The 13835-nt window shown below is 38.6% G+C and overlaps 1 protein-coding gene across 1 annotated transcript; it reads left to right on the forward strand.

Moving 5' to 3' along the window:
- The first annotated feature begins 359 nt into the window (after window positions 1-359).
- CAPN10 (calpain 10) lies at window positions 360-13465 on the forward strand. Its single transcript, XM_053986789.1, has 14 exons — window positions 360-437; window positions 804-1011; window positions 2383-2514; window positions 2744-2940; window positions 4200-4417; window positions 4939-5080; window positions 6581-6747; window positions 7291-7574; window positions 8047-8249; window positions 8606-8861; window positions 9914-10113; window positions 10704-10749; window positions 12105-12130; window positions 12696-13465. The coding sequence occupies exons 2-14, from the start codon at window positions 868-870 to the stop codon at window positions 12697-12699; spliced, it is 2019 nt and encodes a 672-aa protein (XP_053842764.1). The 5' UTR covers window positions 360-437; window positions 804-867; the 3' UTR covers window positions 12700-13465.
- The last annotated feature ends 370 nt before the right edge of the window (window positions 13466-13835 follow it).

Consider the following 13835-nt stretch of genomic DNA (forward strand, 5'->3'; position numbering starts at 1 on the left):
CAGAATATGGAAAGTAACATATCGCCTTTGACGGTTCAGCTCGTGGACGACTATATCGTGACAAACTATCCGAAAATGTGATCTGTGTCATTATGTCAGGAAAGCACTCGATGAGGGCCAGCAATTTCTCTGGGTTTCTCTGTCACAATCTTAATGAAAACACTTTGGATTAATTTTCCTCCGCCCGTAGGAGACCGTGCCCCACACGAACAGTTTCCCATTTCCCCCGTGTATTCCCGGCCGGGGAACGTCGCGCACCCCAGGGACCCCTCTGAGCCCCTCAGCCGGGAGGCGGGGCCAACGCGTGGTGCGCGCGCAAGCAGCGTCTGCTGATTGGTCGGCGGCGCCGTCCGTCATGCGCGGGCTGGGCGGGGCCGCGCGTGCCGGCGTTGCCGGGTAACGGCCGCCCCGGGCAATGGCGGCGGGGCCGCCCCGCGGTGAGGGGGGAACGGGAGCGGGGGCGGCCGGGCCGGCACCTCCTGTGGGGACGGGGGGTGGTGGGCAGGAGGAGGCGTGTGCGGAGGGGCCCTGTTCGAGCTGGGTGTGAGGAAAGGAGTGGTGGGGGGGAGCTTTGTGTGGAGGGTGTGCGCAGAGCGGGGTAAGGGACCTGAGAGGGTGTAGGTCTCCTCAGAGACCCCTTCTCTTCCAGCTGAGCGGTGTAGGGTGGCATCAGGTGCTGGAAGAACCACTGTGGTGCTTCCAGGTGCTCCGTTACAGCGAGAGGCTGTCCATCCCTAAGTAAATCCGCCATGCCTGTTTGTTTCCCTGTCACAATTCCCCGGTAACACTCGCTTCTGTTGCAGGTTGGTGCCTGGCGATTTAAAGTCGTAGGAATAGCTGGCAAAGCTGCTTAGGACTGTGTTGAAAATGCTGGGAGAGAAAAAGCAGTTAATGGTGGCAAGAAGCCTTTACACAGACCCCACGTTTCCGGCCAGTGATACCTCTATATTTTTTAATTATTGTACCCCGCTTGCCCAATTCAGAGGCGAGATCTCTTGGTTGAGACCTAAGGTGAGTTTTAAGGTATAAAAGGCCGATTTTAGCAGAATTGGGCTTTTAGGTAGTAAATGCAAGTTAGCATTGAATGACTGCTTCTGGGTGGATTTTTTGTTTGGTTGGTTTTTTGTTTTTGTTTGTTTTTGTTTTGTTTGGAAATACCGAAGTGATAAAACCAATGTATGTCAGCATTAACAATACAGGAGTTACAGTTTTTAGTCTAGGTGCTTGTTTGTAGGCTTGATTTAAATCCTCTTGTAGAGCTTTTAAATTTCGTGGCAGTAGGAGAAATTCAGATACTTTATTATAAATATGTTTCATTATGCAAATTACCAAGTTAGAATGCAGTGTTATGTCATACCCAAATTTTTTGATATATTGCATAATGGTCTTGAAAATAAGTAATGGGATTTTAGAATTTTTTAGAAGCCTGTTGCTATTTCTTTGTGATTGCTTTCTTTGATACCAAGAAAGAAAACTTTTAAAGATTATAACTTGTCATATGACACGTATTGCTTTTAAACTTATAGCTGGGTTGCAGAGCAAGCTGTATTAGAGCTGAAAGCTTTAGAATGCATTTCTGCACTACACCCATTTAAGGTGAAGTATTTATGATACTACCTTTGTGTAGAGGGAAAAAAAGGCTATAAAAATGTAATGGAGGAAAAAAAGCATGTTGTATTGAGTTGTATTTTTTCCCCTGTGACTGGGGTTGTCTGTAGAAAAGTGACAGAGCTGTTGGTTATCAGGTGTTATTGGCAAACATGATTTCATGGAGTTGAGTGTGCAGCTTCCTGCTTTTGTACTTTACACCTTGATTGCTGCTGAGGACTCATGAGTTAATTTCCATCTCTTACAGTATTTATATATAAGGAGAACCATTTCACAAACTCACTTTCAGATCAGATTAAGTGTTCAGGACTTTGCATCTGAAATTTCCTCTTGTGCTACCAACTAGTCTATTTTTTTCTGTGCACTAGGAAAGATTTCTCCCTTGTTCTAATTTTGAAAATTTTGTAACTTGGGATGTGCGGTTTAATGTGGATAGCATCAGCCCTGTCACAGTTGATCAGTCTAGCAAGGAGCTGATGAATTATGTTGTCTTTCACTTCTGACTGCTTTTGCTAAGGTTGCAGCTGATGGTGACAGTTGTGTACTATAATTCGTGTGGGAACTAGGTTTACATTCATGAAGTGCGTGCAAAATCCCCCCACAAGTAATTTATTTGTTACTTCTTACTTAGGCTGTGTATGAAAAGGACATTTTCTAGAAGTAAAAATTCCCTTATTTTATGAGAGATCTCTGAAGCCCTCCCAGTCCCTGAAACACAGACTTACTTCGAATGTCATGCAAGATTTGGCTTTAACTCCTCTTCTTTAATTTTAGGACATTTGTTCCTCTCCTCGGTTATTTTCAAACAATCTGCAGGATGTGCAAGTAAAACAAGGAATTTTGGGAGACTGTTGGTTCCTGTGTGCCTGTGTAGCTTTGCAGAAGAGCAAATACTTACTGAACAAGGTATGGAGAAGTTTTCTTCACCTAATTGACATTTGTGTATTGTTCTGCAGTCCCAAGCTGCCATATGAGTATTGCCTTCGTTATGCTCAGTTTCACTGTTTTGTTATCATATTTTTTTCTGTGTTTGTTACAAATGGTTCATATTCAGTATATTTTAAACTAGTTTTGTTTGCAAAAAATAAAATTCATTAATTCATTGTTTGCCTTGATTTTGGCTTTTGCCCTGCAGGTAATCCCTCCAGGTCAGCCCAGCTGGACAGATGAGTCCTACCAAGGCTGTTTCACCTGCCGGGTCTGGCAGTTTGGCCACTGGGTGGAAGTGACCATTGATGATCGCCTGCCATGCCTTGGGGGCAAACTCTGCTTTTCCCAGTGTCAGACAGAGGATTTGTTTTGGCTTCCACTACTGGAAAAAGCTTATGCAAAGTATGTGAACGAGGCTATTGATGGAAATAGAACTACAATACTTGTGTGTTTCTTCTGCTTGCTTATTTTACCCAGCTGCTTTGGGCATAGATCTGAGCATTGTGACTGCTGGTGGTCCTATCCTGGCTTGTGCAGAAGTTACTCTTTAAACTGTAGGTCTGTAAGGTGTGCTTCCAGTTGCATATGAAATATGATAGTCTTAGAGAGGCAATTCTGGTGAAAAGTAAGCTACAATGAATTTTCAGGATTCAAATGATGTTTGTTAAGTCTCTGTCCATTAGTTATCTAATTTTTTAAAGGAAGATGTTTTACTAGGGAAAATGAGAGCTCAATGAAAAGCAGAAAGCAGGGGGATATTTTCATGGAAAGCAACACCATTGAGTGAGTTTGTGCTAGTTGAGGGTCTTGTTGTGTGAGTTTCGCTGCTCTTTTGTATAATTTGTTAGTTTACTGTTTTAGAAAGAAAATGCAGCTATTTAGTGGTTTATGGCACATCAACAGAAATAGATAGATAAAGCAATTTGGAGACAAAATGCACTGGTAGGATAGACGTCTAATGTCCCAAAGAATCTGAGCAGAAGATTTTTGTGGCTGCCAGTAGAGGGCAGAGGCAGACTTCAATTGTGAAGCAGCTTACTCAGCTGTAGATTGAGCAGAAGCTGTGAAGCACCAATGTCATGTTAAAGCTTCTCTGTAGGTGTGAAATGTAATATTTGTTGTCTCCAGAGCTCTTATTGTCCAATATTATAATTCTATTCTATTCTTGACTTCTTTTTCTATATTTTTGCATCTGCTACATCACGTGGGGCAGTCTCTTGGTTTGCTTAGGTTGTTGAGGAAAGTGCTGCTCTGCAGAGTGAATAAAGAATAATTGAAGAGGAAGAAATATTTTTATTTATACAGAATGCAGTTAGTATATCACAAAAGATAATGTAGAGCATGGCTAATAAGGTACAAATGACTAGTACTAGACAACAGTATTTTTTTAAATAGAATAGAGAGAATGTAAGAAGCAGTGGAATCCCATCTAGCAGTGGAATAACCAATGGCTTACATATTCTTTAGATGTTGTGTTCTGTATAAGATAGTATGTGCTTTCTCTTGCCTACTTTGGGTTATGAGGTAGGGCACAGTCATGATTGTGATATAGAGTGGGGTTGCAAGCGTGTAGCAACTGTGTTTCTTTTGTTCTGCTGTGTATACAAACTTTTTCTTTGTGTTTCTTTGTGTTTTCTAATTTTTTTGTTTAATTTTTTTAGAGTGCATGGATCTTATGAGCAGTTGTGGGCAGGACAGGTGGCAGATGCTTTGGTTGATCTGACTGGAGGAATTGCTGAAAGATGGACCCTGAAAGGCCCTGGAAAAAATGTGGAGAAAGAGAAGACTGGCATGGTTTTGGAGAAAGCAGTGTTTAGAAGATTAATGAATCTGAAGGAGCAGTGTGTAATAAGCTGTTCAGTCCTCAACTCCAGACGAGGTGATAGTAAATGTGTCTATTAACAGGCTTCAAAGCACAAGGCAGCCAGCAAATACAAGTGCTGATTCTAGTACCTTGCCAGTTTCATGGTACAATTTGAAATGTTTGGATAAATGAAGATTTAAGGATGTTACTGAGTTCAGGATGGGGGCTGCTTTTGGAGGAGTGCTTTTTATATTAGAAGCTAATATAGTCAATTCTCAAAAACAAATGCATTCCCCCCCAAAATGTACTCCCTTGAAAAAGCATCTCAAAAACAAAAACCTTGAAAACCTCAATTAATTTTAGCACAGTGAATTTGTAGGGATTTGAGATTAAGGAGCAAGTTAATATACTTTGCAATGTTACTTTCTTTCTTTATAGTCACTAAAATGAACTGTTTGGGGTTTCTTTGTGCTGTTCTAATACAGATATAAAACCAATTTAGTTTTATTGCAAAATTGCCTTCTTTCACTAATGTTATTGTAAAATATGGAACAGAGTCTTCTGTTTATTTTCAATTTTTTTTTTTTTCTATTCAGGTGCAAGTGAACTAGGAGAATTTCATGCCTTTATTGTGATAGACACATTGAATCTCTCTGAAGTGTCAGGCAAGGAAATCTTCCTGCTACGAATACGAAATCCGTGGGGGAGGCGGTGCTGGAAAGGGCCTTGGTGTGAGGGGTGAGCAGTTCTATATTCATTTGGAAAACCATTTGTGTAAGTTCTGAAGTGCAAAGCTTATCTATGTATTGCATAGGCAAACACTGCTAATAATCTCTAGCAGAGGAGGGAGGCTTCAGTATGTGTGCAGTTCTTTAGAGAGCTGGGAGATCACACACCTCATTGGTTGTGAGGCTAGTAAATTTGAACTCCTAGTTCTCACAATCTAAATTTTTAATAACTTTTTTGTTTATCAAGTCATCATATCTTTTTATAGAGACAAACTTAAGCGTTGGCTAACTTTCTGTTTCTGATTTTTGTGCCTTTTTGTTGTTCTGCCATTGATCTAAGTATCTTTGATTGTGTTTGTTTCTTGTAGTCACCCAGCTTTACTTGCCTCTTCTCATTTGTTCATGGCTCAGCTGCAGCAAACAAGCAAAGGAATAATTATAAAACTATAGCAGAAGGAAGGATGCTTATGCTTGTTGCTTGTGTTATCTCATTTCTGTAGAATGATATAAGTAGGAGAAGCTGGAACTGAGTCCAGATAAAGTAGAAATAAAGAAGAGAACTGTTTTAAAGGACTTGCAGAAATATGTGTAGCAGCTCAAATAGAAAAGTAACAAGAATGAAAGGGCAGACCCTACTTGCTTATTTTGGAAAATGTTAGCATGTTTTGACTATACAAAAGAACATGCAATTCTTGACCCAAGCAACAAGCGTTCAGCATTAAAATATATTAACAATATGGTGATGTTAATGAATATTTTTGTAGAAATATTTTTCTTCCCTGAATTAGAAAGATAATTTAATTGCATTTATTGAGACCTCAGCTGATTTTTTTATTTTGAGAGTGTTTTGGTTATGTACTTGGTCTCTTGTTTCTTTGTCAAAGAGTAAGTTGCCATGTAGTTGCAAAAGGATAGGGTTTCATTTGATGGCCTTAGAGCCCTGTTTTATTCGAGTGCAGAACTGTTCTTTTTTGCTAGTGAAACAATGGAAAATGTTGAAACTACTAGCTTTTCATGAGCTCTAAATAATAAGGTGTTTAAATTCTTGGTTTAGCAAGATTTGGCAAACGGATTCATGGGGGTAGTCAGTTGCTTAATACAAATGGCAGTTTTTGTTGTAAAGCATTAAAATTCTTTCAGAACAATGACAGCACAGATTGTTTTACTTTTTTACCTCTTTCTTTAACAACAGTTAAAAATCTTTATTTTGCTCTCAGACTTCTTACTGTAGTGACTGTTGTAAACAAAGCACCTATTTCACCCAAAAGTCTGTTCTGCAGCCAGTCTGGTATTAGGCTGTTTTTAAGTTTTCTTTGATAAATTATGACTTGTGTTTCCTATGATCCCTCTCACTGACTAGCAATGTGCAGAGAATTTTTCAATGCAATTATTTCACAATAAAATGAAGAAATCTCTTCTTGCTGTCCTGCTCTGTAAGGTATTTGGTAGAACATTGTTCTTGAACTCTACTGGGCAAAGAGCTGAATGTTAACTTCTGTCTTATGTGCAGTGGTCAAGGATGGAACCAGCTGGATCCAGTAGTTGCTTCGGAACTCCTCTCACAGATCCAAGAAGGAGAATTCTGGGTTGATGAAGAGGAATTTTTCAGGGAGTTTGATGAGATTACTGTGGGCTTTCCAGTCAATGAGGAAGGACAACTTCAGAGCCTCTATACAGGTAGATATGAGAAGACATCTTTCTCATGCAAATAACATTATGTCCAGGGGAAGAATTGATTTGAATTGCAAATGGGTACAACTAGACCATAATTTCTCAGTTTTCCCCTCTCCTGTAGATCCATAGGCCTTTTCTGTCTCTACTGAAAAACAGAAGGACAAGAGGAATTAAAGATCTTCAGAGAAACCATTGATATTTCTAGGAAATCTAGTTACTTGCTAGGTTGGTTGAGAGATTAGTGTCATCTGTCCAGAAGGCTTTTATTCTGGACAGCCCTGTGATGTTTTGCTTTGAGTGGTATATACACTTGAGATTTCAAGTAACAGTTTCTTGTAAAAATTATGTCATCAGTCTGTAATTACTAACTGTGGCATTAATTCTCATGCCTCTCAAAATCTTGGTTATGAGTTTCTGCTTTGGGGTAGTGTCAGGCTATGACAGCATGTTTTCTTGGGCTGGGGAATCTCTGCCATATACCTGTTGTGTAAAATTAAGCAGCTTCCCATGTCTGAAATCCACACCATGGTTTTCTTATTTTGTTAGAGAAAGTGCTGTATCACTCTCAGAATCTCTTTGGATCCTGGGTGAGAGGCCAGTCTGCAGGTGGCTGCCGCAACAACAGCAGCTTCCCTACCAACCCCAAGTTCTGGCTGAGGGTCTGTGAATCGAGTGAGGTGTGCATTGCTCTGCTGCAGAAACACAGGGAATACAGCACTGACTGGGCTGGAAGGATTCAAAATCCAACTCGCTTAGCAGAGGAAAATCCATCTTTGACTGAAGGCATACAGGGAAAGAATTACCAGGCTGTGGGATTGCATGTCTGGAAGGTAATACAAAAGTGACATTTTTCTCTTTGCAAATAGAAGTTTAAAAGCATAACTGAAACATTTGAGTAAAATCATTCATTTCCCATGCCAGTGATACAATTCAACTAGTCACAAATTTTCTATCTCTGGTTTTCCATTTATGGAATGGTTCTGTTTATTTCACAGTTACTGTCTGTACAAACTACTCCTGGACTAGTACTTTCTTCTTATCACTGAGCACTTGGGATTGTTCCAAATTAGTGCATGACATTTTGGGCTGATTGCTTGAAGCCATTCCTAAATTTACTCCTGAGTATTAACTCTTCCTCCTTCTCTTTGATGTTCAGGTCATCTGCTGATACTCTTGTCTTTGTTTCATTTGTAAATGTACGCATGTTTAAAAATGTTTTAAACAATATTTGATAATTTTTAGTTTTATTACAAGCTAGTCATTTTTCCTAAACCACCACACATCATTATGCATCTATTCTAGGTGGAGAAGAAACGATTTAACCTTCCAAAGACCCTCTCTGCTCCTCCAGTTGTAGGTACCATCTGCCATTCCTACGATAGAGAAGTCCATGTGTGCTGTGACCTTTCACCTGGCTTTTATCTTGTTGTTCCCAGCACTTTTCTGAAAGATGCAGTAGGGAATTTCTTGCTTCGTGTATTTTCAACGGGAAGGATCTCTCTCAGGTAGGTTTAAAGCTAAACAGAATGTTTCTTAAATTTGTTGATATAAATACAAGTGTAGCAGTAAGTGGGAACATTCAAAATATTTTGAAGAGTTGTGCAGAGTGCTGTGTGACAGCATTATATTGTCTTTGAATTCATGCAAGTTTCCCAGTGCCTTGCTTTTGTCATGAAGCTGCTACTACCTCTTCTTAAAATACTAACAAGAAGTAGCATCTTGACCCTAAACTGCAGCTTAGTGCTATATGCAGAGGCAAAATGTAGCATTGGCAGCTGTTTAAAAGCTGGCCAAGTTTGTTTATATTCTGGTAGTATGTGTTTTATACATTTTAGTTTCTTTTCTTGCTTATATTTGATAGTGAACTAAAGCCACCACCCATGGATGCTACCCTCTGTGAAGAACTCCCAGCTGGTGAATGGGAGACAGTGCAGCTGCATGGATGCTGGAAGAATGGACTAAATGCTGGAGGTAGCAGGAACTTCCCCTCCTTCCATATCAATCCTTGCTTTCCCCTCTCCATTCCCGCAGGACCAGGGAAAAGCAGTGTGAAAGTCACCCTCCGTCAGCACTGCCTGGATAGCAAGTGTTGTCCAATAGGTTTCCATATTTTCCAGGTAAGCCTTCTGGTCAGTTTGATTGCTTGTTTGCCAAGAGTGAAGGTTAGTCTGACAGCACAGGGCTCCTTGCAGTTTGCAAGGGTCTTGCTGCTTCTGGGAGAAACACAGACTGACTCTGTAATGCCCATGAAAGATATGGAATAACTTAGGTAGTTAGATAGCATAGTAACCAGATAATTGGTTCCACTGAATTCTTACAAGGTTCTTAATTAGTTTTAGCAATGATGAACTCCTTTGAGAATTTGCAAAGAATCTTGGTGCCCTAGTAATTGAGGACCAGACCTTTTGGTAATTTGTCATGAAAACTTACTTTCTTTGTGTCTAATAATAAAATATCCATAGGCAAATGATATTGGATCAAAAGGACGGTGATATCTTGAGCAGGTGATCAGAAACAAAACAAGATTTGATTTGATATGGATAGATACAGATTCAACATGTGTGTGCCAGTGTTCAAATGTAATAAATGTAAGCTGCATAAATGTAAATCTGAGAAGCTGCTGCTTAAGTAACTATTTTGCAGCAAAAGGTTTATTTTTAGAAAACATGCTTCAAGAAAAGGTGTTGCTTAAGTGAAAAGTCTGGAGTTGGGCACCAGAAGTAATCATAAAACTTCAAGTATACAATATGTGAAGAAAGATTGGCATTTCTTTTATTCCTATAAGAGACTGAGATGAAGTCTAATATGACTTTAGTACAGGAAAGACTACTAGATATAGGAAGGACACAGTCTGTTCAGCAGATCCCTGAGGCAGTAAACAAGTGCTTTAGGCTGCAGCAGAGAAGAGTGAGGTTAGAAAACAGAAAGCTCTACAGCTGTGAGTAGTAGGTTCTGTACATTGTATACAAACAGGGTAGGAATGATTCATCTGTTCTTAGTACTGCCGTCTGGGTTTTCTGGAAGCTTTTCCATTCCTCTTCTCTCTAGCTCTGTACAGCAGAGTATTTGGAATAGAGATGGACCATATCACACTGTAGTGTCATAGGAGTGAAACACTGTGAGACTGAAACAGATTAAATGGTAGGCATGTTTGCATTCTTTTTTGCAGGTGCCTAACAGCAGCTGGAAACCACAAACTACTTCTTTTGTACACTTGGAGCCACTGGTGAGCTGTGTTCCTCACTGCTATTCCCAGGAAGTCAGCCGACTTTGCAGGCTTCCTGCAGGAAATTATGTCATTATTCCTTCTACATACTTGCCCAATACAGAAGGCAATTTTACAGTGGTCATAGCAACCAAAATAGACAGGTACTTTTATTTGCTTTTCTAGTCTTTTTAGTGCATGTATTACAGGATGCATGGAAATGACTGTGTATTTTCAATGGGCAGTAACATGTTGTCTTGATGGAAACCTTTTGTGAAGTCTTTGTATTTGTTGCTTGCATGCACTGCTTACCACTGATTATGTTGGAAGAATGACTAAAAAAGGTAGTATTTGTTAAATCTTGGATTACTTGGTGAATATCAGATGTCTGTTGCTGGAGGAGATGACACTTAAGTAATTAATTACCAGCTGGATCATCAATGTTAGGATTTATGCTGAAAGTTACCAATGCTTTTTAAAATTCAGGGTTGTTTTTGAGAAAATGCGATGAGTAGCCGGCCTTATTCCAGGTAGTTCCAACTATGATGTGAATAACAACAGCTCTGAATCAGAATTGTGAATTCCATAAGACTGCAGTAAGACTGCAGAAATCTTTTGCAGAAAGATTTGCTAAGGGAAAGGATGTGGAACAAAGCCCGATATAACTTCTCTTTTTGAAGTGGGATAAATACTTGATATTTGCAAGATTCCCAATGCATTGTGCAGAAATAAGTGTGGTTTGGGTTTTCAACAGGAAGCGCATTCACAGCCAGGAGACACTTGGACAAGTATTACAAGAGGTAAGTGATATATTTTGATGGATATATTTTATGTATTCATTCGTGGTGTCACCACAGATCTGCTTGTTTTAACTATGTGTTGTATCCTTCCTCCATCTGATTGGTTTTGATATTTGGTATCCTCTGTATTGCAATTTTAAAATTCTAATGATGTTATAGTGTTGTAAAGGCCTAAGAAATCACAGCAAAATGAGAAGATTAGGTTTTTATTTATTTCCCTACAGTCAGCCCATACAGCATCCCACCATTATAATCCCTCCTGGAGTGCAAGTTGTTTTGATCAAGTTAATGACAGCTATTTCAGATTTCGGGGTTGTTTTGCTTGATTAGATAGGCATGTAATATAAAAGGCTTGAATGTGAATACTGAGTAACTAATACTTATAGTGTTTTTATTGGGTATGGAGGAGAACTTTGGTTAAAATGTTTTTAATTAAAAAAATAAAGTATTATTTTAACAGTGCTTTGAAGATACATTATTTTGTTGGTGGATCAAAACACGTCCTTGATAACACTCTTCTTATTAGGTGGAACAAGACCATCTAGATACTTGGGTCTTTCCCTCTGAGATTTGAACAAAGCAAAAGTTGTAGGAAAAACTCTTCACCCAAGTGTAGAATTGGCTTACTCATTTTCTGAATGTGGGTCATGTTGACCAGTGATAACATTTTTTTCTTAAAACCACACAAACAGTATGGATTTTGTGTGCTTCACAAAGTGGGCACAGACCTGTGTGTACTTTCCATATGGTTCCTGTTACTTTAATATTTAGGAGCTGAACTATGCAATGAAGGTCCTTTGTTACCATTGTTTTGAGAACAAAATGTTGCAAGGCCATTATACAAAAAGGAATCTATTCAAACTTATGTTTCTTTATATTATTTATTGAAACAGAATCAAAGAAATAAACAATTTAGATTCTTCAGGACAGCTTCAAGAATCTGGAAATTGCAGTTATATTTTTCTTATCAGTGGGAGAAATTAATGTCTGAATCTAATCTTCAACAATATGGGCGTTTCTAAAGACTGGACTTCATACTTTCAGGGGTTTAGCTCCTGAAGGTTCCAGGCAGTCTGCCTCACTTTGGGCTAGTGATGTCTAAAAGATGTGTAACAGCAGAGCTGGATATCAGTGTATTTTTCTAAAAGTTTGACTGTGTTCTCTAGTTACTAATGTGATGAGATTTGTGAGTTTTAAAGTTTGTTTTTTTTTTTTAAAGGATGTTTCAGATGAAAAGCTTGCATTTTAACCTTCATTTCTAAATCTTTCTTTTCTCTGATTCACTTTAATTTGTTCTTGACAAAGAAACCTGATGAAATAGATTTTTTTTCTCTCTATTGCACATTTTCTTATAGGTTTCCTTTACAACTGTGATGAAAAGGTAGCGTGGAATTCTCACACTGTCATTTCAAGAAACAGTGGTAAGCCAAGGAATGCCTCATCTCTTGCTCTTCTCAGTTTTAAATGGAATAACAAGAAGATGCTCTTAGCCCAGCTGTTTTTCACTGGTACCCACTGTCAGGCCTGTAACGACTTCTTTGTGAAAAATACCTCTTCTAATCATGAACACTCTGAATATTTGGTCTTCCCACATTTTTAAAAGGAGCATTGTACAGCAAATTATCATGTACCTCAGTTCTTCAAAAATACATATGAAGAATTATGTGCATGTTTTAACCCAAGCTACGGTTTTGGAAGAAAACCATAAAGCTTACATGTAAGGCGAGTTTGGATGGAGCCCTGATCACCCTGGTCTTGTGGAACATTTCTCTGCCCATGGCAGGGGGATTGGAACAAGATGATCTTTAAGGTCCCGTCCAACTATAACCATTCTGTGATTGTGAAATAATATTTTATTGGGAAAAAAGAAAAATCAACCGACAGAATAACTTCATGTGACCAAAGGGGTGGTGGACATAGAGGAAAAACTGGAGTATTTTTTTCAGGTAGGATATACCTCAAGAACCATCAAAATACACTGGAGTAGAAAAAGTCCAAGTTTGTATCTGACACTGCCAGTCCTGCTGCTGAGCACTTTACCTTGGGCCCTTTATGGAACCAAGCAGATGATGGGTTCAAAAGAAAGATTTTTTTGGTGAGTTTTCTTAATGAATGCCAGAAATAAAAAAGTCAAGACTTGAAAGCTTTTGAACTATCCTGTCAGACTGCTTTTATAAATCTGTAAGAATGTGTTTTATGGAAACATGCCCTTATACCCTTGCTGCAAGAAATGTGCAGTTTAAAAGTTTGTTCTTAATTTATGTTTGAAAGTGTTTCTTATTCAAGCAGGATTTTTTAAATGTTATATTTTCCTCAATGAAAATAAAGTGACATTGAAAGTTTTAAAATGGCTTTTATTTAAAAAGTGAAATATTTCAATGATGTCAAGTATGCATTTGTTCTGTGGTAGCAAACATTACCATGTGTTAGAAACCTGGGGTTTCACTTAGTGGAAGGGAATAATTGGAAATACTTGCAAAGACAATCAAGTCTTCCATTAGTTTTATGTCCCAGAAACATGTAGTATTCTACTTTTGCTTTTAACTACATCCTGCCATAATTTCTGCTAGCTCCTGTTGAACTTTGAAAATTGAAAGGATTTAGGATGCTTTCGGCTGAATTTTAAATGGTCAAAACCTTCCACTTCTGTTAATGTCGAAAAAGAAGAAAAGAAAACGCTGTGAGTAATAAATCTCTACTGTACCTACAAAAACAACTGTTGACATCTTTATTTTCTTAATTTCTTGAAAAGCTGTTCCTTTCTTGTCAAATAGGAAATTATTGGATAATAAAACAATGTTTCTAAACAGAAGGAAAAGTTTGTGAAAGTGCATGGACCCAAGCTGTGATGAAATAGAAATTGGATACTGAGGAAGTAGAAAAAGATATAAGGATTTCTAAATGTGTTGTGGTTATGAGAGCGTCCATACTACAATCATTTTTGTATGTGTGAAGTTTATGCTACACTATATAATACTTTGTAGGAGAGTGAAAGGCAAAAGAATCAACACTAAATGTGTGTATAGTCTGTTACCTCCTGCAAGAAGATCTAAGAAAAGACCTGTGAACTCGGAAGAGTAACAGCT

The sequence above is a fragment of the Vidua macroura genome, chromosome 10 (assembly GCF_024509145.1).
Source record: "Vidua macroura isolate BioBank_ID:100142 chromosome 10, ASM2450914v1, whole genome shotgun sequence".
Classification (NCBI taxonomy): domain Eukaryota; kingdom Metazoa; phylum Chordata; class Aves; order Passeriformes; family Viduidae; genus Vidua; species Vidua macroura.